The 25,640-nt window shown below is 38.5% G+C and overlaps 1 protein-coding gene across 1 annotated transcript in view; it reads right to left on the bottom strand.

Annotated features, from left to right (window-relative positions):
- Positions 1-25,640, bottom strand: part of ARHGAP15 (Rho GTPase activating protein 15) — a 323,630-nt gene that overhangs the window by 96,043 nt on the left and 201,947 nt on the right. Inside the window, 1 exon segment of the mRNA XM_066323175.1 lies at positions 9,371-9,448. Coding sequence (XP_066179272.1) covers positions 9,371-9,448 — 78 coding nt within the window.

The following is a 25,640-nucleotide window of genomic DNA, read 5'->3' as shown; positions in this document are numbered from 1 at the left end:
GACAGTCTATTTAAGAACACAGGTTTCCTCATAAAAGTTTCCAATTTTCAGAGAAGTTATACTTTAGATTTTCTCTATTTTCCTTTTATTTTCTTCCTCAGAGAATTTTTACATATGAGTGTTTTCAGTTTTGAACCCCACCAGTCTTAACCAATGGAGTTCAACATTTAAATGCATTACCAAAGTCTCTTCCAACCAAAAAATCATTTGCCTCTCACAACAGCTGCCCCTACCACAGCATTTATGGTTTCCTCAAATCTCAACACATAGAACACCACGAATATTATTAAAATAAAGCCAAACTCCCTGGTGCAACAGCTTCTCATCCCATGCCATCCTGCAGAATATTGTGCAGTGCACATCCACATATAACATCACCCTTTTTTGTTGCAGGCCCATTGCAAGCTTGTGTTTGCCAGCTACTTTTACACACAAACCACAGAATTACAGATATTTACCACAGAGGAGGAAACCACCCCAAATATTAGGCCACACTACAGTCTTGTAAGACATTGAGCATGACCAATTATAAGTAGGAGCTCTGCAGATTGGTTCTCCAGGGTGTCCATCTCCTCCAAGCACAAATATCCCATTCAAAATACCTTCGATACTTGGTTCAGTTTATGTACAAATGAGCCTGGCAATCCCCACATCGAGGAAATGATCCCATCATCCTAAAAATCACAGGTAGGAAGCTGTCCTGCTTTACCAAAAGACTCAATAATTTGTTTTCTTTCCTTGCTTTTCTGGAGCTCTGTGGAATGGCATTTCCTGTAGCGCTGCTATCAGAACAACAAACCCAAACAAAGAGTCACCCATGACAACAATGAGCATCCCCCAAAAAAAGGCAATCCCTCAGTGCAGCACGCAAACCTCCAGTCCTTCTCAGCAACTAAATAACACTCCTTGAGGGGTTATCAAGAAACTCTTCAACTCCTCAAAGTGTTACTAAGCAAGACGCTATTGTAACGCAAATAGTGCTGAGGGTAGAGAAGGAATAAAAGGCATGTTTTAAATGCCTCATCATACAATACATGCCATAAAATCCATGGTATGTTTGTGGCTGACCGCACTAACCCAGCCTGCTGCCTCTTCTGCCCCATTCCACTGGCTTATTCAGCACATGAAAAGGAAAAACATGACAATACCACTCGTAAGAGAAATTTTACAGAGCTGCAGATTGGGCAACTAAGACTTAGAATTCGGAATATTTTTTTCTGTCTGTGTTTTTTTTGTTCACGCTGTACATAAAATAGTTATGTTGGAAATACATTAATGTTCAAACTCTAACAATTTTTATTATATAATGTACATTATTTACAAAGTAATTTGAAGCATTCATTGCAAAAATTAGTGTTTCCATTAGATTTTGTACCTGACTTATATTTACGAGTGATTTTTGGAAGCACTATAGTTTCCCTCCTTTCCCTCTGGAAAGAGAAAGGGAAGATGTGGAAAACATACTTTCCTTTGAATAATAACAATAAATTTTCTCTAGCTTAAAACAGACAGAGAGAGAAAAAGAAGAACCCGCATGAGTAACACGCACATATTAATTGATTCACCAAGTACTGTGGGCTCAATTAAAGTATTCTGTTGTCAGAGTTTTAAAGCTTGGAAAAAAAAATTAAAAAATTGAAATTCTTGGCTACAGCTTGGCATATGCAGGTCTTAACCCAGAAGCAAGCTGTTTTATAATTATTTTTGAAAATTGCTTCAGTCCATTTTATTTTCTGTGCTTGCCTGGGAAGTGTGAAAAAGAAAGAAAAAAAACCTATTTTTGACTCAAGGCTTTCAAGACATTTTGGTTCTCAGCTAGCAAGTAACCCAGTTTGAGCCTGATATTTCCATCGTGAACTTTGGATCACTCTTACTGGTTTCTCAGTGAGAATGGTCACATGAATAGCTGCTGGCAGACGTGAGGAAGACTTTTCTGCCTGTTCTGTGCTTGATCACACCAGGAACATCATCAAGGCTGGAGGGTGGCTTTAAGGTTAGACCCCCCACCAAGGCACATGCATGTGTTTTTAGGGATACTCATATATGTCTGAGAAATGCAATCAATAACCTAAAACATCTAAAAATATATGAGATAGCCAGATATAAAGGGAAATAACATCAAGGTATGCACACAAGAAATTAAGAACCCACAAACAAAAAGGAAAGTGACTGCAAGAGAGAACCATCCCTCTTTATTTCCCCCCTTTTATCCAGTGGTCTTTGCTGCTTTATTTTATTTTTAAATAAAGCTTATGACAACCCTCTTGGCCCTCCATGTTTGTAGCTGCTCTCTGGGATTTGGCAGCTGACGGAGACCCTGCTCTCTTGCACCCATGGAGCATTTTTAGAGGGAGGATCAGAGCCCCTGCCTGTCTTTGAAATGGATATATTGGGGTCAGTGGAAATATACACGTATTTTTGAATGGGACGTTTTGTTGGTTTGGGGTGGGATTTTTGTTGTTTTTAGTTTGAGTGGGGTTTTTTATTTTATTTTTAATGGTATTTTTTTGCTCCCTCCCCTTTTCCCCCCGCTTATTTTAAAGAAATAAAACTGCGAAAAGAAGATACATCTATTTCTTTTGTTTTTTTCACCCAGCTCCCTCCTCCCTCTCCTCTTCTTTTTTATTTCCCCCTTCCTAAATGCTTCTTTCTTATCTACCCAGCCCACTTGTGCAGACCTGGAGGCTCTGTTTCAAAGGCAGCTCCAGTCCAGTGTCAGCTCCACGGGCTGTGCCCGCTGAGGCAGAGCCAGCCAGAAAACCACCCTGGCTCCTGATAGCCCAGCTCACACAGACATATGGTCCCAGAAATATTAATAAATAAATAAATAAATAGTACAGTCTGAATATTTGTTCCTCTTCCCTCCCAGTTCATTGATAAAGAACATGTCAGTTAGGTTGAAGAATCCTGCTGGTTAAAGGTATCATCCTTAGCTGCTCATATGGTCCGGGCTCTTACTTGTCAATTAGATTAATCGGAGTCATTTTAGAACAATAAATATAAGTGCAGATGGAATATAAACATATTGAAGATTACTGTTTCTGACGGCTGTTGTTTATTAAATCAAAAAATTATGCCGAAGTGAAGATTTTGTTGATGTTTCAAGTGGAAAGGAAAAGTAAATTTGAATTAGATATTTCTTAGGAAAGAAAGAAAAACAAAATTTAGAACAAAAAGCAAACCCCAAAACCCAACAAGCTATCATGCCACAACCTCCAAAAAAAGCCAAAAGGTAATAAAAAAAGCAGTGATTTTACCTAAAATGCCACCTATGAACAACCTTTAGAGAAGGGATATGGCACCTATAAACTCAAAACACTAGGTATGTTGAAATCCATAAAATTTCCAATTACTGCTTCAGAATTTATTGTGCACATATGGAAAATAATACTTGTAAAAGAGAAAGGGGTTTGTGCCTGGTGCTGTCAATACTGTGAAGGATGGGGTGATTATAAAGCAAATTAACAATACTTTTAAATGTGCATTCACTTATCTTTCCAATTAAATCCTTGTTAAACAACTGCACAGACAGTAATGGTGCTTCTGCAAAGCACTGATCAAGACAGTTTTATTGTAATTTTTACTCTGTAACAATTAATCAAGTAGGCATCTTCTTTATTATTAAATTATTTAGTTAATAAATATTCACAATCAGTTCACGTATTTCTGGTTCAAACTTTACTCTTATTTTTTTTTCCTTAAACTGAATCATATCCTGCTATATTCTCATAAAAAGAACAACAGAAATATTCTTTTTTTTTTTTTTTTTTTTCCCCCAAGTACTTTTCTGTTACCATTAGGTAATGGAAGGATGAGATTAAACTCACTTTTTTCCCCCTCAGAGTAGGAGTATTCGGATCTCTTTGGCTGTCCTATTCCATGTTCCACATGAAACTCACTTCTCTACAATATTATAATATTTAGCCTCTATAAAAATTCCCACATTTGCCCCTGCTTTGGTTCCTAAGTAGAAGAACAGAGCTGTAAAAACACCATCATTGACCTTTGGATGGTCTGTGGTGCCTTGCAGTTAAAACACAAGGTATTCCTAACGAAATAACGGGATGCAAAGGTCACCTGCACAGCAAACACCCAGCATTTTGCAAACAAAGCTTTGGATATAAAGACAATTAGGAACTCTCTTGTATTATGCATGAGCCAACACTTGCTGAATGAACCAATAAGTATTGAAATCTGTATTTCCATGGTTCCTTTCCCTGAACCTGTATGCATTGGGGTAGAATCCTAGTGCTTCAACAATATGTTGTGAACTCTTTATAGCTCTTTTATTTTTTTTTTCAGTTAATTAAATACTAGTGAAAATTGTTTGATTGACAGCCATGGAAAGCAAATGCCTTTCCAGCTACTGAGCAGAGTAGCACAGGAGACATAAAGAAGGAAGGTTCCAGTTCCTCACCAGGTGTCCCTGGTCTTCAGCAGGGAGTTAAGGGAGGATGGATGGGAGAGGTGTGTGGAAGCAGGACAAGGAAACTGGCTCAGCACAAAGAAGATCCTCACCCCATTACAACCATGTGTCATAGTCTCTGTACACAGACCAAGGGCAGATGGGGTTTGGAGCAACCTGGCCTGATGGAAATGATGCCTTCAGCTTTAGCTTTCTTGTTTTTCAGATTCTGTGCTGCCCAGGGGTGTAGTTCTGAGCCTCACATTAAGTGCTGGTAAGCTCTTCACAGAACAGATAGACAAAAAAATCCTTTTCCTTATGAAGACCAAGGACAACCTTCAGCCCAAAAGCACTAACAAGGGTGGCTGACGGGAGGAATGAGAAGGATGGGACCTCACAACCTAGAGCTGGAATTGGAAAATTAAACCCCAATATGCAAATGAACTGAAACTTATTAAAGTGTGAGACCTCATGACCGTTCAGCCATTTTGTGACCATTTTGGGTCCACCTTGGGTGTATCCCTGGTCAGGCCCTGTCCTGCCCAAGGCATACCCTGGAGGCCTTTCAATAAATCCCTGCTTTATTCTCTGACTCTGTCCAGTCTCTGTTTCAGGTCAGCCTTCCCAAGGCATCAAAAGGAGTCCCCTACCATGGAAGGGGGGTGCAAAGAGATGACCTCTCAGGTCTCCTGCAACCCAAGCCATCCTGGGACCCCATAACCAGCACAACGGCTTCAAGCAAAGTGAAGAAAAAGTCACTTTTACTTACAAATTCTGATGGATGAAAAGTCTTCCTTTTTTTTGTTTTTCTTTTTGAGGCCCTTTTTACTCCAGCTCTGCTGTATTTTGCTGAAAATCACCTCCCCCTGTCCTCAGGTTCATGTAGTGGTGCCTTCAGGACTCTGAGCAGCCCCACCTGAGACCCATGTCAGCCCCTCCCCAGGGGTTTGGCCCAGAACAAGGGATCTTTTCAGTAGTACCTCATTCCCTGGAACTGCCAGCACGCCTGACATGGCTTAACAGACCCATAAATGTTATTTTATCCCTTTTCCTACAGGTGTGAATTAAAAGAATATCCTTATAAATACATGTAAAGGGTTTAACTTACTAGACCTTGTGTAAAATCAGCAGAATCCTCCAAGTACCTCATCTGTTCCTGTTTGGTTTTTGGGGTTTTTTTTGCGGGTTTGTTTTATTTTTTGTAACATTTTAACTTTTAGACTTGACCAATAATATGGAAATCATAAGAGGAATGGGTACCTCTGTCTAATGTCTCCAGCTGTCATAGAAGCTTTTTCTGTAGGTGCTCAGCCAAAAAAATATTGGCTGCCCAGTGGTTTAGTTTCTAAACCCCAAAATTTTCAGTGCTTATAGAGTAAGAGAAGTATGAATTTCCTGATGTCAGTTTGGTGCAGCAGCTTCTACTGCCTTGATTCAGTGATTTGAAAAACGATGACTCAGAGTTTCGAAAGTGCTGAGAGATGTTATAGCCCAGTGCTCTCATGATCAACTGATCTTTTCAGCTCTTAATGGGAAAATAAATCATAGATAAAAGATAATCCTGTTGCACAGAAGCAAAAAAGGTGTGATATCGATAGACTTTTATAGGAAAAAAGAAAACTCTTTGAGAGGGATAAAGTAAATAAGGTAGTTTGTTCTGCTGCTGCTTGTGTTGGCAAGGCCAAAACCCCCTTCAGGAGCTGCCTACCTCAAGAAATAAGAACAAAACAAAAAGTATATTCAGAGAATCTAAAAAATACTTGTGTTTTTTTATTGCAAACTGCTTTTCATCCCCAAAAATCTAGAATTTCAAGAGTGTTTTTGTATTTTTACTCTTCTTATTTCTTCTTTAATGATAAAGCTGTCAACTGTTAGTTTCTTTTCCTTTTAAATTCCTCAGTTCTCTCATTTAATTTTTGATGCTGTAAATGACATTAACAGTATAGGAAAAGGAGCCAAATAAAGCTTTGCTATATTCTAATTAATTATTATTCTAATAAAAAATATTTCTATATGGCAGCCAGCCTAGAGTGCCTTCTATGATTTTCAGTGTGATCCATATTATTTTTATCCTTCAAATGTAGGTATAACACAATGGCAAAGCAAGCAGTAAGAAAGAGCCCAATGAGTATTTGGCCTGTAGGAGAACTGATTACAGTCAATCTCTGCAATGCAAATAGTCTTTGTCAGAACATTTGTTTGCATTTATAATTAAATTAAAATTTAACTAAAAATTAAAAAAAAAAAAAAAAGTAGCTATGGCAAAATCATATGTATAAATACTCTTTTCCCAGTGTTAATTACCGAAAAATGAAGATACAGAGATTGACCCAGAGACATCACAATAATTATTGAGGCATGGAGTTGTGTGGACAGTGACTTATTAACCATCATCCCACTGTAGAGCTTCAAGAGAGTGGGGAAAAAAGAAGGTTGGGAGTACACAGTAGTTTTCCTGGTAACTTTTTTCTTCATGAAACCATCTGATGCTGCTGCTGACCTCAGCACTTAATTGACAGGGATCACCAGGGTCTGGGACATATTGGGTGGAGAATGCTCTCCCAAGCACACCATAAATAAATCCTGTTTCCCCCACCCTGCAGCATTTGCCAGGTACATCGTGACTCAGTGGGCTCTTTCCTGCCTGCAGGTTCCTACTAAACACAGAAAAAGGATGTTATTTACACTACTGAAACCGTGGCTGGCTATCTTTTGTGCCTCTGCTCTTTCTTAAATGCTATGATTAAAAATTACTGGATTATTCTTTGGGACCTACAGTGCTCTTCCACTTCCCTCACATGGCATTGGGGTCACCCCTGGGGGCTGCGAAGTGGCATTAGGGTTTGCCTAAATCAGCATTTCTGCATGAATTTAACTGAGGAAAAACCTAGGTACAGATCTGAAGTTTTTCATAGACAAGATTCTAAAGGATGTGCAAAGGGGGTTTGGATAGATACTATTACTTCATCATGACAGAAACTGCATGAATGTCCTAATTTTATCAATAAAGACTAACATATGAAACAGTGCTTATCATAACTGATAAGATGATGACATAGTTCTACATGGGCATTAATTTTCTTTGAATTTCCTTTGGTCACTAAGTAGGCAGGGCTTTTTGCACATGCCTTAAGTAACCACCTCCAATGTGGCCTTAATGTTCTATTAACTTCACCATTATATTTTCATTTTTCACAGTAGTATAAACCAGAAGAAAAAGGTGTCTGGTCCCTCTCTTCTGCAAAAAGCCAGTTTAGACTTCTGTCTAGCTTTACAGTATCAGCCCATCTGTTTTAGGTGAAAACTTGAGCAGTAATGTTAACCTCAAGTATGTTAACCTTTGGATGCCACGAGACATGATAGACAGGACCATTATTTTTATGGCACAGTTTTTTCCTGAGCAAAGAGCTCAGGCAGTGAAGAAGGACAGAAAAATCCCATTTTTGCTTGTGTGTCTCCAAACAAAATACAGCCCACAGTCATTTGAAAGCCAAGGCAGGCTTCATTATCGACACACAAATACCCAACAACTGTAAATTCGAGAGAACCTAAGTCATGAATCAAAACCGTGAGGCTGATTGGTACATGATGATTTATTCAGTCTTGCTGAATTTACTGGCATAAATACTGATTCCTCATAAACCAGAGTTCACCCTCCAGTCTCAGCTGAAGACAAGACTGATCTGGAGCAGCTGAGGAGGTGGCAAAACTCCTACTGATCCCCTGAAACTTTCCCTAGAGATGTAAATGGAGGCTTGAAGGTGGGAATATTTTTACATCTCTCCTATCTCTCAATTTCATGAGAATATTTGAGTCAAAAATCTTAGTTTATGTATAGTACCAAGCTACTTGAGGAAGTTGTTCTCCAAAAGCTATCACCCTCACACAGAATACACAATATTTAGCAGTTCTGGTAATAGTCTCCAGGTAACTTGTAAAAAGATCATAAAAAGTAGGACAAAATATTGCAGCAGCTTCACATTTATACTTCACATTTATACACATGCAAAAGCTCATAAGGATTTAATGCAATTTAAGGTTTGGCATTTTTTCCTAATTTTTGAGAAACTTGATTTGCTTGTTAAGTAGCATCTTGGAGTTCACTATCACTGATGATATTTGCTAAGCTTTTAAATGTGGGGAGAGTTAGTCTTTGGTAAGAGTAGTAAACCATTTGGAGATAAATGTATTTGTAATTCATCCTTGTTAGTTCCCAGTATCAGCTTCCACGCCTGTAACAGGATCTACTGATCAATGTTAGATTTCTTTAGGCCACATCAGTGAAAAGCGTGCTGTTGTAGTTGTGGAGATGTGCTCATTATACATAGAATCTGTGGAAATGTGTTCAGTAAATATATACAAGATGGTTCTAATTCTGGTTAGCAGGTCCCCAAAATATTCATCTTTCCTCCTTCATTTTCTGGGGGTCAAATCTTTGCATTTTCAAAATCAGTGGTAAATCTTCCACTGACTTTGGCAGAGCCAATACTCCACTTTTAGTATTTCCTTTTAAGTTCTTTTCAGCACCTTTTTTCTCTTTCACTGGTTTCCTTTGGATCCCTGCTCTACTTTTGGTTTTGTTTAACTTTCAACATCCAAACAATCTGCTATTTTTCCTTTTAATCTTTTTTCTTTCCCCCTCACTTTGATTCCTTGGTTTCCACATATGCTTTGCTTTTTGCCACCTTATTTCACGTCTCCATTTCCTCCCGTATTTTTAGATTTGTTTGTTGTTTGTTTCTCATCTCAAGTTTAACTACTATTTTCCTCTGCTTACTCTGCTCTTTTTCCTCTCTCCTAGCTGACATTTCCCTCTGTGCAATATCTTTCTACCTTCCCTTTCCTCTCTTTTCCAAAACAGGGCTCATCATTCTCTGCCACTAATGTATAGCAGATTCTGAAATACTGTCATCTGAGACAGTTAAGTACTAAACAAAACATTACCAGGGTGGAGGAATCACTTACCCTGATTGACAACAAATCGTAACTTCTGTATTGTTGCCAGATTGCCGCTAACTCTGTATATTCCATCAACATCTAGACCTGAAAAAGAAACACATATTTCATTTTAGATCATAGAAGTATTTTTCTTTGTGCGTCTGTCAGGAAGGCAGAAGCACCCTCACAACTCTGAAGAAGAGCAGCACAAGCGAGCGACTGAAGAATAATCCACCTGACAACAACTGAAGTGCCTCCTCACTGATTAAAGCAACAACGAAAAATAAAAGTGGGAGATTAACTTAAGTGAATACAAAACACCTAGCTATAATTATCTTGTAATTCTGTCAGCAGAATACGGCTCTGCAAGGGGGTTTGAGTGTGACAGGCAAGCGAGGGGTAATTGGCTCTCGTGCTCATCGAGGAGGGCTGTTTGGGACAGGCACGGTGCCCTGCCAGCCCTGCTTGGACTGGGATGTTTGCATTAATGGTGCCAGGGAAACCTCCCTGTCTGGACTCTGGGCTTTTCAGACATAAGTTCTGAGGCTGTGACCTTTCTGAAAATAAAGCACTGAGGTGCCCGCCCTGAAATCATGATGTGTGTGAGACTCCACACAACTACCCTTTCTCTACTATATTCTTCATAGAGGATCAGACAGGTCAGAGGATGAAAATTAAATATCCCAAGCAGCATATGCCCTGGAGAACATTTCTTCGTTCATATAGGCCATTCTTTTCAAGGACAACCTGACAGTCTTGTTTCTCCATGCATATCTACTCAAGGTTTATCTTCTAGGTGAAACTAGATGTCATACTCCCTTTTGTGACATATTATCTCCTGCAGCAAGCTCTGCTGATAGGAGTGTTTAAAATAGCACTTCCAGCCCCTGTTGCATAGCTGTAGCATTTCAAAGCACATGGGAACTTCTCTCCCTTTTCCGGAAGAATTTTCTGTGGTGCAACACTGACCCAATCTGGGTGCTTAAAAATCAAACCCACAAAACGTACATTATCATTTCACATTTAAATCTTGCAAGTACATAAGAAGCCAAGAGAAGCTACACAAATCAGGTGGTTTTTTTTTTTTTTTTTTTTTTTTTTTTTTTTTTTTTTTAAGGCTACTTATCCCTTGGAACACAAGTTTTAATTAGGTTTTGGCAAGCAACTCCAGAGAAAGCCTTTCTCTTGGAAAAACGCTAATTTGTCATACCCAAAAATTTTCAGGAAATGCTCCCTGACAATGTATCTAGGGGGAATCATTGTCTAGTTTGAGGTGGGGGGAAAAGGAAATCTGAAGGCATAGGTAACAGTAAAAACAAATGGAAAAGCTCAGAAGCTCAGCTGTGATAACAGTTAAAGAAGAAGAATCTGAGGTTCAAGCCCTTATTGACACTTACACCATGCCTTGGCACACGAGTACCATGACCAGTAGACTCAAGTGTTTGGAGCCATTTCTCACTGATCTAGGAATATTTGAAAAAACTTGCTTTTCCTTTTGATGCAGACTGACACCGAATAAAATTGTTTGTGTGTTTGCATGTTTGTTTTGTCTCTTTACAAAATATATTTCTCATTTTGTGTCTATGCTGCCAGGAGCATCCTGGTTTGGTTTGCATTAAAAAACTTATATTAAAATTAATATTAATTTCTTCTTCTGATTATTAATGATAATTCAGTGCTTCTCTGTGTGTTTCATTAGATAGTTTTCTACCCTGCACCAGTGGGTGTCCTGCAACATAATACTGAGAGTGATGATTCATTTCAGGAAGATCTTCTCTTTGGTTACAGAGGGATAAAGAAAAAGTTTATTTAAGAGAAATCAAAAAGGATTTAGTAATCAAGAAACTTTGGAAATTATCCATCTGCTGGATATATAACGTATGAGCAAATGGAAATTACTAAAATGTTTAAGTAATGCAATTCTAAGCCAAATCAGAAGTCTAAGTCTGTTCTGTAAGAAGAGAGTGAAAGAATAATTCCCAGCATAAGATTGTGGGAGTCTTGTAGTAGAGGATGAAGAACTGTATCATGTAAATTGAAGTCTAAACCAAAAATTAAAAAGGAAAAATAAATCAAACTAACAAACAAGCAAGCCACCAGACAGAATGTTAACTTTTGTTTGGATCTAACTCAATTAAATTCTTAACCTCATTGGTTATATGGAAGTGAAAACAATCCATGTCATTTTGGGTGAAATAGTCTCACATTAAGAGCATCAATTTGGAACCTACATAAGACACCCAGATCAAGTGAAAATGAACAAGCTGTGTTGTAAATTGGTGGCTATTACATCTTGCAACAGGATCTGGAGTACACAAGCGCATTATTTTTGTTAATAAATTAATTTTGGTCCAGAAACTAGGTTTGATTAGCATTTGATTTGGGCACTATACAATACAGCAGATTAAAAAATTGCCTATCAAAAAAATCAAGCCTATCGTAACATTCACGAGCCATCGACTTTCTGCTCCAGGAAGTTTGAAAGTTAAGCCAAACCAAACCAGTGCAAATTGGTGGATTTGGACATTCTTTTCATGACCACATTATCTTAGCTGGATTGTTTACAACTTATTTTGGAAATCCAATTAGGCACAAAGGAGAAAGGCAGAGAACGAGAGAGAAAAGTTTATTTCATAGGTCTTATATCCTGACTCTGTGAACGGTTTTCAAAGCAAATTCATTTTTAAGGGCACCTCTATCAAGAATAAAAACATCACTGCACTGCTGTAAGTGTTTCTTCACGGCAGGCTATAAATACTTCGGGAACAAGATGAAACAAAAGCCTTGCCCAGTTTCCTATCTGGTGCTGGAGCTTAAGTATAGTGGTAAAGAAACTTTCAGGAAAAAAATATTCATTGTAATAAAGTCAACTTTAGTTCACTATAGGATGACCTTTTGTTTTGTAGTGTGGTTTATCAGGGAAGAATCACTGGATTTTGCCCTAAAGGAGAGCAAGTCTTTTATTTGCTTTATATTCCAGTCTCCAACTCTGTTTCTGTTTGTTTTAATGAGAACCTGAGAACAGGATGGACCAACAATTAGAAATTATAGCCAAAAGCACGATAATGATTTCCACACTAAATTTTGTAATGGTATAAGAAATTTAGGACAAGGTCTTCATCAAGAACACATCAGTTCAGCTCCTAACTAACAGTAAATTTTAAGTATTTGAGTTTAAAAAAATTTACACAGGTGCTCCAGATGAGAAAGTTAGAAGGCAACTGGGCTCAGGCTTGGCTTAGATTCATGAGCAATAATGAAAGTTATAGTCACTCTGTGCTGCACAAGGGATGTTAGAGGAATATTTATTTAAAACATTTCTTGCACTCCCATCCAAATATAGAAGTAACAAGGAGTGCAGGCCAGTGTATAGGACCAGTGTCAGCTGGGCTCAGGTGTTGCAGTGAAATATCAACAGACAGAAGAAAATTAGAGTTTGGGTGATATATTTATCCAAAAAATGTTTTAAAATACTAGATTGCAATATTGATTGAGGTAGTCCAGGTGATTTAGGAACTGTCTGTAGTCAAATGTTCTCACTAACTCATTTCTGCTGCATAGAAAAAAAAAAAATCCCTCCTCCAAATTACTCTGAATTCTGTCTAATCTTAATCTCTCTTTGATAATATCTTCCAACTGAATATAAAAAGAAATTCTCTACGTGCAGGGAGAAAGGGGTGGTGGTATGCAGAAACTTCTCTGGTTTTTAATAAGATTTAGAATTTAAAACATACCATTTTAAACAGCACTAGGTAACTTCCTGAATGGAAACCCATGGAACTTTCACAATTAATGTATCCTGAAATAGGTGTGGTCCCCAGTCCTGTTTTGTAAAAGAAACCATCGTGCTGGATTCAACAACAAAGTGAAGTACAAACTTGAAGAAAGGCATTCTTTAGTTAGTCCTTTCATTTAAAATCAGTTATGTTCAGGGCAAAACTATTGTATTTCAAAGGAGCCTATTATGCCTTCCCATAAACAGAAAGATCATACGTTTTAAAACTAAAGTATCATTATGCAATCAAGCTGTTGTATTATAAACTATTTTGTGGGCTCAGATGCCCAGGGCTATCTTTACAAATATTTAAGAGGTCATTATCAGGGTATGTTCTCCCTAAAACTATAATTCTTTCCTTGTGTTGTCATATGCATCTTACCATAAATATCTGATTTATAAACAAATTTTTTTAAAGTTTACTAAGGGCACAAAAGTGAGGCAAGAAATCATTTAAAGAAGCAAAAATGAGTGAATGCAGCAAATACATCCACATCACAATAATGTGACAAGAAAAAACACAAAGTGAAACAAAAATGAATTTTCACAAAAACATCAATATGTGTATTCCAGTAGAAGGAAAATCATGAAGGCTAGCAAAGAACGAACCTAACACAATAAAAATTTGACATTAAAATCCATCTTCATAGGGTGCCAAAATGAACCCAGAGTTTCAGGTGAGTGTGTGAGCAAAAATAACATTTTTTATTGTAGCCATGGAAATCAGAGGAGAAAATTATGAAAACCATGAAGCAAACATGAGCTACACCTCAGAAAGTGTTGCTGACATCCCTGTCCTGCTTCCTGGTGTGGCAGAGTTTTATATGGCCAAAGCTCCTGGAGCAGTGCTGGGGGCTGGCACTGGGGTTGGCTCTGCCCTGATGGGACAAAGCTGCTGCTTTGGTCACCTGAATTACTCCCTTCTTGTTCTCCTCCCAGCAGATTATCACATTTTTGAGGTTTAAAACATCCCAGCAACAAAGCAGCAGCATATCATCATTTGATATGGAAACAGGTCCATTCCCTGTCCAGAGAGAGCACCTGGCTACCATAAAAAATGTCACAAAAATGTCATGTTAGAGACCTCTACCAGATAGAGGTTAAACAGGCCTAGGACATCAAAGAGTGGGTGATATTGGAAGTCAATCTGAAGGACAAAAAGATAACCACTGTTGTAAAAAGCATTTTTGTTTGTGGCCATGATACGCTTGTGCCTCACATTTGGGGATGAAACACAGAAAAATATTTGGAAATGACTAAGGCTGAAGAGTTATTCTGATATTGTAAAAGCAGTAAGAGAGATGCTCTTGGAGACTGGCTAGACTGACCTCAGTCTCAGACAGCCTACTTAAATAATTAATTCAGGACGCTATGAACAAATAATTCATAACAAAATATCATTAATCCCAACCAGCAGGGTTTCATGGAAATCAGGACTTTGTCTAGAAAACTTGTTGCATTTTTTTGATGGAACTGAATGTTTGACAGGTCTGGTTGGTGAAGGCAATGGTATTGAAATAGTGTGTTTGGCTTTCTGCACTGCCTTTGACTTAGTACCACATGACATTTTGATGAAAGCACTTGCATTCTATAGAATTAACAGGGCATATATTACATGGATTAAAAACTGGCTCGGTGACAGAGCTCAAAATATGGTAGTTAATGGGAGATATCAGTTAGCAAGGTCAGAACTGGCACAGCACTGGAGAGCAGAGCTCTCATCCAGTGCCATCAAATACCTCTATCAGAGATGGGACACAGAGAGAAAAAAATTCCCTTGGCAGAATAAGCAGATGACACAAAGGTCAGGGAGATATTAAATGATGACAAGGACAGGTAAAGTTACAGAAGATCTGAATTATTACCTTAAACAGCCACAGTCTGGCAAAATCAGGTTTAGTATGGAGAAACACAAGGTACATCCAAACACTCTGGATTTAGGCTACAAAGGACTTGAGGTTTAGTTTAAATAAAGAGCTGAACATGATCTCTGAGCTCTGTGCTACAACAAACAGGACTAACGTAATCCCTTGAATTATAAAGGAGCATCAAAGAAGCGGGGATGAGATTGAACCTCTTCATGGGCTACAAACAGGATCTGTGATAAAGCACTACACTTGATAGTGAAGCAAATAACATGAAACGTAAAATAAAAGCTTTGTTGCTTCCTATAAAAGAGAGGATGGAGAAATGCCCTCTCCTTGTGTACATTTAAAGTGATTTGAAGGTACTGGACTTCATTCCAGCACTGCCCAGCTGCAGGACCTGTGACAGCAAGCCTGAATTCAAGGTAGCATCAACAAGATTTTATTTTCTCTATGATCAATAGAAATCCAACATTGCTTTAGAATTTAGTAAAGGCAGAGATAGTGGGGGAAAGAAGAGGAAATATTGTACTAGTCCATAAAAGGCTATGAAACAGCTCTATTGGAGGTGTCTGACATGAGGTTTGGTGAATCTCTTCAGGAAATTGGCTGAAAAGAAATAATTCTATGTTTGACTGCAATAATATCAAGAAGATGAGGGGCATTCCTACATAAAAAGAGAATCTCATTTTTTCTTGCAGTAATAACTCCAAGATGCAATGAAAGGAGAAAAGCTTGACTAAGATCTTATTGTCTTCAAGACCCTATAGAAACTGTTTAATGGAAGCAATTAAAACACTGAATATGAGCATTACATACTGAGAATGAGTAACAAGTGAATATGATGGAGGATAGACTTCATTTCTGTTTCATATCACTCGATGGTAGAATTTCCACTTAGATATTTATACACAAATAAATAAGGGCAGCGAGAGTACAAAAGCAAGTGTAATTTAAATGAGCACACAGTTCACTGCGACGCGGGGCTGCTGTTTAATGCCCAAATCAAGCTTGCTCTGCCTCCGTCATCTTCTCTATTGTGCTGTGCTTTGACATTCAAGAAGTTTATGGTTTAAAAGCCCCAGGAACAACAAGGCTTCCTCAGGATGCTGCCTGTAACAAGAAACTAAACTAAGCTTTGAGACTATTTGTTTTGAATGAAGCCGGCGAACGCGCAGCGTGCTCACTGTAATTTTGCCCTTACCCCCAATATATACTTTTGCCATTCTGCTAGTCCTGCTTCTTGCAGCTAAACAATGTGACCTCATTGCTTTCCACTGTATTTTCTTTTAAACATTGGCTGGGATGATTGAGATTCAGGAATGTGGGAAAATGGATTCCCAAGCCACGTCCATCCCCTTTAATTCTGAGCTGTAATTTTTGGCTTGGCTTGAATCACAGTCATCACATTTCAGTCTGAATCTCTCTGTAAAGTGATCTTTCTTAAACATTTCTTTCACTCATCATGGGATCAGAAACAAAGCCATTCTAGTCTTTCAGCGAAACACTTACAAACGTCTTTTTACAGCGACTCACAAGAGCTGAATTTCCTTTAAAAATGTTTGAAAAAGAGGAGGTTTTCATTGCCTGATTGTCCTCTTTGTGAATCTTGTCATCTGTATGCCATGAGCTACAGCTATTTTAATCTGTTTTTGTTTGCAATCCATTTGGTGTCCGCCCAAGAAAATGCAGGTGATTCTAATTAACTTACTGCTGAAGATGTGGAAAAATCTCAATTGTGCGACAGAGAATTATACACTTAAAACCTTCCCTCTATTATTTATAACAGCTTATTAATGAAAATGATTACATGAATACATTTATCACCTGATTCATCTTTGTTCACTTTTTAAATCAACAAGGTTTATGCTAAAGGGGAAAAGATGCCAACCAAATACAGACCTCAAGTACACACATCAGCTTGCTGGTTTAAATGGAATGGCAGTTTAAAAGGAAATAACATTGTCTTCATGTAACACAGCATAATATCTGAAATTGTCAAATGTTTGGAAGTGGCGGTTCTCTCTCTGTAACACATGAGTATTTAATTTTGGGAATGTTTATTTCTGTTTTGTTTATGTGTTTGTTTTTTTCTTTTGATACCTCCTTCACCTCTCCTATTCCCTTTCATTTGCTGCAGTTCCTGCTTCTCACGTATGGGTTAGGAGGTCCACCCTGACCAGTCCTTGATTCATCTGAAATAAAACAAGATTTCTTTGGTTTTTTGCTACTTTATCAAATACAATTTTTTTTCATGCTAACCAAGAGTGATCAAGGGTGGTGAAGCACTGGAATGGGTTGCTCAGAGGAGCTGTGGATGCTTCTGGATCCCTGGAAGCGTCCAAGGCCAGGCTGGACATGCCTTGAAGCAACCTGGGATAGTGGAAGGTGTCCCTGCCCATGTCAGGGGTGGGATGAGATGAGTTTTAAGGCCCCTTCCATTGCAAATCATTCTATGATTTTTTGTTAAAATCAATAGCTGTTACCTGTATTGAGCATTTTCTGCTAGGTACAGCTACCAACAGGCAGTTTGCCACCTCTCATTTCTATTATTCTGTGCCACACTCTGATAGTCTAATTTGAATGTGATGACAATATGGATAATGCTGTTTATTTTGGGAAGGATGAAAGCCTGAATAAAGGTTATCATTTTAGGAGAAGCTGACGATGGAAAAACTCATCCACTGTGTGACAGGATCAGAACAGCTGGGGATGTAATGTGGAGGGTGGAGGAGAAGAGAGCCAAGGTATTTTGTATGTTCAAGAAATATATACAACATTGCCATTTCTTATATCCCAGCTGTGCCTGTTAACTTCTGGAAACATGTAGAGCTCAGCAATAAAGCATACTTGACTGATATTTACTGCAATGTGCATTATAAGACATTTTCTGTCACACATTATGTTCTGAAAGAGTTAAGTAACATGAAAAATACAGGCTCGAGATTATATCTGTCATGGATGAAAATACTACATTTATGCCTCATTGTAATCCATTCATTGGTTTATGTACCCCAGCCCTCCAGGGAGTGTCACAACTCCACATGATACTGCTGAGAGCTGTATTTTGCTTTTGGATTTCTGATTTAGCTGAAAAGAAGTTTAAAAACACATGTAGCCTGACAACTCCCTATTGGCTATACAGCCGAGGAGGGTCAAGAGCATAAACCATTCCAGAAAAAGCCAGCTGTGACTTAGGCTCACTGTAAAGATCTGCCTCTTACAGACAGTAGCAGACAAGAAATTTATGCATTTTTCTAAATCCTCCCACTTTGGTTGAACTGTGCTTCATTTGGGGATCCATCATCACCAACATCGTGCCTGTGTTTTTTGAGCAACATCAGAACACTAAAGGAAACTGCACTTCGGGGGGTCCAGCGTCCTTTTTGGAGTGTACAGAAGTTCCAGTCAGGTCCACTGACACCACTAGTAGGAACTGTGGTTAAGGATAAGGGGCAGCTACAATTCTCCAAACATCCCTTGTTCCCAATGCTGATTTTAAACAGAATTTAGTGCACAGTAGGGACAAATCTCTTCCCTTCTTTCACAATAGTGAGAGGTTAAATTAGACCTCAGTAATGTCACCTCCTCATCCTGACTAGTGCTGCTTCTTGTTGGACTTTGAACAATTGGAAGCAGAGGAGCTGTAGTTGTGGGCAAACAAATCCTTCAACCAAAATGGGTAAGGAGCTTGCATTTTCTAGTCTAAAGCACCTTTGCTTGGCAAAGGCAATTTTTTGTTCAAAATTTTTTTAAGGTAATGACTGGGATAGGAAGTTTAAGGTAGAATAAGGATATTTAGGATGCAAATTGAAAGTCACAGAACTGTTTCTTCCATAATTTTTTTGGTTTTAGAGGTAGCTGAGGAGTCCAAATAGGCCAAACACCCTTTATAACAGATCCATTACTTGATAACCTGACACTGTGCTCTGCCCAGCCTTAGATGTCTCAAGGTTATCCTTGCTATCTCCACGATCAGGTCCTACTCAATTTTCCATGGACACATCCTCCAGCTCCTGAGCATGGCTGGGAAATGAGGGATGCCAAGGCAGGGTCTAACTGTTACAGTTCAACAGCAGCTAAACAAATATCAGTGGGGCACTTGATAGCACTTGTTTTACTGCATAGCACAGAAGGCTGGATGTGTGTCCTGCAGTGAGAAATCAGACCTGTTTGGGGACAGAAAACACAGAAAGCACAGGGATATGCAGAACCCTGCTCAAAGATCTGAGCTGGGTCTAATGATATATAAGATACAAGATCTAATGTGCAATTGGTAGTGGTCATTGTTATTCACATTGTATTGTAGGCATCTATCTTTGTGTTGGCTTTTTATCTTTCAGAGGGAGTAAACATTTAAAAAGTAGATTCTTTAGTCTAAGGCACACTATCAGACACCTTTGGGTGTTGCAGCCCACGGCTGTGTGGAAAACCCAGAGGCTCTCTGGGAAGATAAGTATTCACACAGCCATCCAACACCAGCCCTCTGAATTCTTAGCATTGCATATCTGCCCAACATATAAATGTGATAACACAAAGGTGTGTGTGCATGTGCATGAGGAGATAACTCCTGCTTTAATAGAGACTTTCTCAGTGTGCTTTGCTCACATTTCAAGGCCCAATAATAGTGAAAACCATGGGATTCCATTGAATGCCCTGCCCACCTTCTTTAGTGTGATAAATCTCTAGTCTAAGTGAGCAAAATTTTCTTGTTTTTTTGCGAAATTCTTATTTAGCGTTATGAAACAGTGACATTAAAATCAGTACTACGGGACACAACAGAGACATTAATTTTAATATGACATAAACCTATTGTTCTTACATATTTTTCCACTTCAGTTTGCCATCTTAGCCGCAGGACTCTGCAGCTATATATATAAGATTTTTATTCCTGTCATTTCCACTGTGTTTTCTGTCCCCAAACAGGTTCAAGTAATGTAAAAACTGTTTTTTCCCTCCATTTAATTTGAGAAAAATCTGATCACCAAAGCAACACTCAGTAAAAGACATAGTCGAGGAGTCTGCAGAAACCATAAAACTCCTGAACTGGATTACAAAGAGTGACAATTGCCAAAATTTAAGATATTAGTGCATCCTTCATTACACTGGCAGAAGCAGCCCTAGAGTTTTCATGCTATGGTTTGACATGCATTCCAGGATAGACTACACTAAAATGGCACAAAACTTGCATATGAATTGCTCAGGGACTCCTCAAAAAAAGGTTTTTCAAGTATAGTCTGAAAAGGAACAAATTGCTTTCTGCTTCAAAATATGCAAATAAAAATAACCTCAATGAAATACAAATTATATAACTAAAACATAGCCGAGGCACGCAAGAAATACATAAATATACTGACATTTGATAAGAAAAAAACCCTGGTTGCTAGCAATAAAATGCACTGGATATCTGTTAGCTGAATTTTGGGTGAAGTAAATGCATAAATGTGAATATAATTTGATATTTTCATGGAAGATAATTATTTTAAAATTTAAAGCTACAGGAAGAAATCTGATTTGAATCGTTGTCTTTGTGTCTTAACGCTGACTGTGGCATGGAATGATGTAAGGAAGGTAGAAATCCAACCTCATCCCTTTTACTAGGGTTCACACAGACCCTCTGGTGTTTCTGAAGGCTTGGAAAGATGAAGTTGGCATCAAGTGCTTTCCATATCTAATTCCCTTCTTTGGTGAAGATTCCAGTAATTATTAATGATACATAACTACACAGACATCCAAGGCAGTTGCAGGGTTTCTAACAGAAACCCTTGCTGTAAGCTGTGGCCTTTGTGTTTTTAGTGCACAGCATATCAGAACACAAAAATGTAACTGAAACAGAGACAAAGAAAGGCACCATAATGGACCATTTCTAGTGTGCAAATTCAGAAACTTTTCAGCCATCCACATCATGAGAGTTTGAAAAATATTTAAAAAAATATGGTGTCTTTGCAGCCACTGCTGTGAGCACAGTCCTGCAGGTCACAAATCAGGGTATTAAATAAAATGCCTTTTATTTAATGGTTTAGAGTCAGAGGACGAAAACCTGCCTGCATAAATAGCACCCTTCCAGAACCTTCCACCTCTTTATTTGGATTCAAGTCTGGCTTGCAATTTGTTTGGGCTAGAGAATTTGAATGGTTTTGTTTTCAGTGATTAGAGGAGGTGCTCAACTGGTTCAAAGTTGAGTTTACTGTGTAAGTGAAAGCAGTTTTCAATAGAAGAGGATGTATCTTATCTTTCCACAAAGGTTTATTAAAAATATGTAGCACCTGATAATTTAACACCGAGTGAGTGGCTGCTGAATTTCCCCCTCTGTTTTGTCCCTCTGTCTCACACACACAAACACAGGAATGCTTCTCGCCTGCCAAGCTATGTGCCAAGATTTTGTACACTTTAATCTCGATCATATGAGTTAGAGAACCATGAAACAAAGTTCCTACCAAGTATGCTGACAGATTTTTTGTACTCGTGGCTCCACAGGGCATCGCTACAAGCACACGAAGGAACTTTTCTTATTAAAGGTTTCTGAGCTGATCCGTTTTCCATTTAAGTCAACACGAGCAGCATCACCACAAGGAACTCAACACTTGCTAACTGATACCATGCACTCATCAGAATTATTTCATTTCTAAGTAAACAAAAAGCTGTGGTACCTCCAACACAATTGTGTGGTTCCTGCTGGCATTTGGTGGCAGCTACTTTGGTGTGTTATGTCACATAACACCACGTCAGCTCAGGACTGACAAATCGATGCATAAGGTTTGAAATACTGGGGGAGAATTTTTCCCAGGGATGTAAAAAAAAAAGGCATGGAACAATCTTTCTGCCTTTTATGGACTTTTTTATCTTCTGAGTGAAGACATTTCAGAGATATCACCTCACCCTTGGTTTGGAGGCATCTGTGGTGATTTTAAGAGCCATAGTATCTATCACCTGTTAATGGCCCAAAATTTTGGCAATTAAACAAGTTCCTGTCCTTTGTTTTTGAAACTTGAACTGAAATCTAGGTATTTACATTTTGCCAAATAGATAAAGCTTTAAGGCCCTGAAACAACACAATCCTGACACATTTCCTTAACTGTAAGGCACAACTATTTATCACAGAATATTCAAGTCCCTCAAGAGAAATCTCCATCTGACTTGGTGGACAGAGGCTCATATTAATAAAGCAGGAACTATAAAAAGAAGTAAGCCATATCCATTTCAAAGCAGAAGAGGTATGAGAAAGCAGTTTGTGACTGCAATATCTGTTCCCCCAAAATCTCAGTTATTTGAAAGGCATCATCTCTGACACCAAACAAGGTGCATGAAGGAACCACAAGGAGGGAGCTGGAGGATCCAGGAGGTGTGGGTCTCTTGTGTTATGAAAAAAAATGCTCACGTTTTGCTCTTATTTACATCTTTGCCCTTCTTCCCAAACCATTGTTTGAGTGAAGACAAAAGAAGTTGATTTGCTATATAATTGTATCCATGATCCATGTGGATCCTGATCATAAGGAAACAATCTGCTGAGCCAACAGACAACTGGAGATCTTTGAAAGACTTGTTGGTTCCCTGGGGGGTCATCATGCACTAGCCAATTTGGGGAGAATTCTGTTACTAGATTGCTAACTCCATCAGTTTCATAATTTCAGGGGAGCAAAACAAGCTGAAGAAATCTTCTCTTAAAGAAGTGAAAGCCTTCACATAAAGCCTCCTTTTTAATCGATCCTCCTCCTTTGCCCTCTGCCTTCCTCCTGAAGCTCTCTGTTGGTACAATTTCTCTCACTTAGGTATCAATCCCATTAGACTGTGGTATTACATGATTAAAACATTGATGTAACACAAGCTGCTACAGCAAATAATTGAAGTAATAAAATACAACTGCAGTTATTTGCTCTCTTGAATTGCAGGCAGAAAAAAAAAAGGAGTTTTTTTTTAAACTGACCCCATATTGTGGCATACAGACAGTAAAACTTTTTTAGAGTGTTTTCTTTTATTGCTGTAAAACTTTTTTGAAATAGTGGCAGTGTAGTTGTAGTAACTTTTTTATTATTATTATTTGTTTTCCCCTAAGAAAAGTGATTAGTTTGCACTGTGGAATTATGCTTTCATAATATTTTTTAAAAACGCAACTTTCTATTTAAGCAGAGAGATATTTGAAAGGATCTGAAATTACACCTCTTTTCCTTTTAAAGGAACTTAATGGACTTAACTTCTATTTCTGTGTGTGTTTGTGTGTGAGTGAACATCTCTTCTAGGCCAAGATTCATTTTGTCAAGTGTTAGCCCAAAGTGTTCTATTAATGGCTGAACTGCAAAGTCTGACTAAATGGGGTTTGCAGTGGAAATCCTGCCAGCTCCCTGTCTGTGATGGCATGTGTGCTGTACCAGGGCATGGTGCCTCACAGCCTCAGCTTATTCAGGAGGAAAAGAGAGGAGTTTCGTGTCTTTTTGCCTTCTTCATGGCTGGAAGGTGATATCCTCATGTGTGAGCTTCCCTGAATCTGCCTTTGACCAGGACGTGAGTCAGGACCTTCATTCTCTCTTTTGCACAAAGCAAGTAACACACACACACAGAGTCAGCTGGCTTTAAATTTCTCTGGACTTTTTGTTTCAGCCTGTACATGTGTCAACTCCTTGATTTACACAGTGTATTAACATTATTTTAATATCTAAAAAACGTTGTTTGATTCTTTCTTATTTCGTAGGTTAAGTGGTTTGTTTTATTTATTATGCCTATTGAACAGGATTTTATGGAAAATTCGGAAGACAAAATGCCCCGTTTCCTTCTACATGTTCACAAATAGATATATTATACAACGCTAGAAAAAGGCAAAAGGCCAAACTCATCTCTGGTGTAATTCCAGTAAAAGCAATAAAATTACACAAGGCATGAATTTGGCCCAGGCATTGTAAATGTTACTCTGGTGCACACTGAGTGTCTGCTTGTTGTTACTGGCAGGGCTTAAAATACAAATCCCCCCTTTTTTTCATGGAAATGGAGACATTTCTCTGGAACACATTGATCAATGAACCAGGTATCAGGTAACTATGACAAAGACAACAACTGGTTGAAATGCCTGCCTGTTTTATGGCTTTTTCCTCTTCTAACCAACTTGGAGTCTCTTCTTTCAAAATTTTAAATAATTATATATTTATTCTCTTTTATGCCTTGTCATTATAAGGCTTTTATTCCTTTTTTTCATTGGGTTATTTTTTTGTTTGTTTGTTTTCTTGTTTTTCGGTTGTTTTTTTTTTTTTTTTTTCTGTTGTCTCCTTTTCTCTAATTTGTCTTGTATGCCCTTCCGTGATGTTTCCTGTTGACACTTCTTGATATTTTTTTTCGAACTCAGAATGTGGCTTTCTAGCAGACACAGAGGCCCCAGAGTGAATACCCTTCAGAGCCAGCTCTGACTTGGACCTTGCACAACACTATTAACTGGCTCTTACTCTAAGAAAGGTGGCTGGAGTGAGATTGTCTGAGCCTGAAGACAGAAATGGCTGAGGAAACCTTGCCAATATGTTTGCACTGAATTCACCAACTCTTAATTTCTACGCAAAAGAAGAGTTTACTAAAAAAACAAAACAAAACAAAAATTTAAAAGAATAAGAACCAAACATTTTAAATCACAGACTTGCAAGGGCTTTACTCAGAACTTTGTTGTTTTGTATTGCATTCATCTGTACGTTTGAGTTTATGCTCGTTGGCCACTTTAAAGTAAACATAGTTCAATGCCCTCAGAAACAGATTTCTTCTGCACACTAGAATTCCCTGGAAAAAAGCTCTATCTGCTGAACTGATGGATATTTTTGTGTGCGTGCAATTTTTTTTGCTATCAGTTTGTTTTGTTTCCCCCCCCCCCCTTTTTTTTTCCCCCTCTTTTCTTTTACATTCAGTGCATATAAAAGTTGGGAGCACAAGCCTCCTTGGAACAAGATAGAATCATAAAAGGCTTCAGGAATCTCATCTCAAGCTAAACAGTACAAATTGCACATTCTTCATGGAAGTATTAGCTTTTAGTGCGTGCCTGGATCCAAGCATAATAGATTATCCCAAAGTGGGAAAGAATGAACAGTACAAAATTAGCAGAACTGGGAGCTCAGATCATTTGGTGGAGCAACATGATCTCTGTAGTTTCAGGGTACTGAATTCTAAAGCCACTGGAAACAGAATGCAAAATTATATCAGAGTGCATGTATAGGCCTGGGAGAATCAGACAAGAGCTTGGAAAATACATTTCCAGAGGAGAATAAGCACTGAAAATCAGTGAATGAACTTGTAGGAAACAAACTGCTATTCATAAAGAACTTCTTGCTCTGAGGATAGAAAGATACAAGAGTGAAGAAACACAGAATACATTTCAGTGGCTGTTCAGGGGCCAAGTGCTCTTGGAGAATATTCCTGCACTCAGACAGAAATATAAAATGGCACAGGATAGGTCTGTCTTCTGAGGTTTCCCCTCTCAGGGAAGCCTTGCCAGAGCAAATCCTTTGTGCCACTGGCTGCTGGGTTTGGTCTAACCATGCTGGGAAGTATCTCAGGAACACTGTGCATTTACTGGGAGCCCTAAGCTGGTGGTGAGCACACCCTGGCAGAACTACCCTGTACTTTCCTACTGCCTCCCTCAGGTCCTCAGGGATGGGAAGGAGCTATTTTTGAGTACCAAATAAAACTTAAA

This window comes from Sylvia atricapilla, chromosome 7, assembly GCF_009819655.1.
Source record: "Sylvia atricapilla isolate bSylAtr1 chromosome 7, bSylAtr1.pri, whole genome shotgun sequence".
In the NCBI taxonomy this organism is placed as follows: domain Eukaryota; kingdom Metazoa; phylum Chordata; class Aves; order Passeriformes; family Sylviidae; genus Sylvia; species Sylvia atricapilla.
The sequence above is the reverse complement of the archived record's forward strand: the minus strand, read 5'-3'. Positions and strand labels throughout refer to the sequence as shown.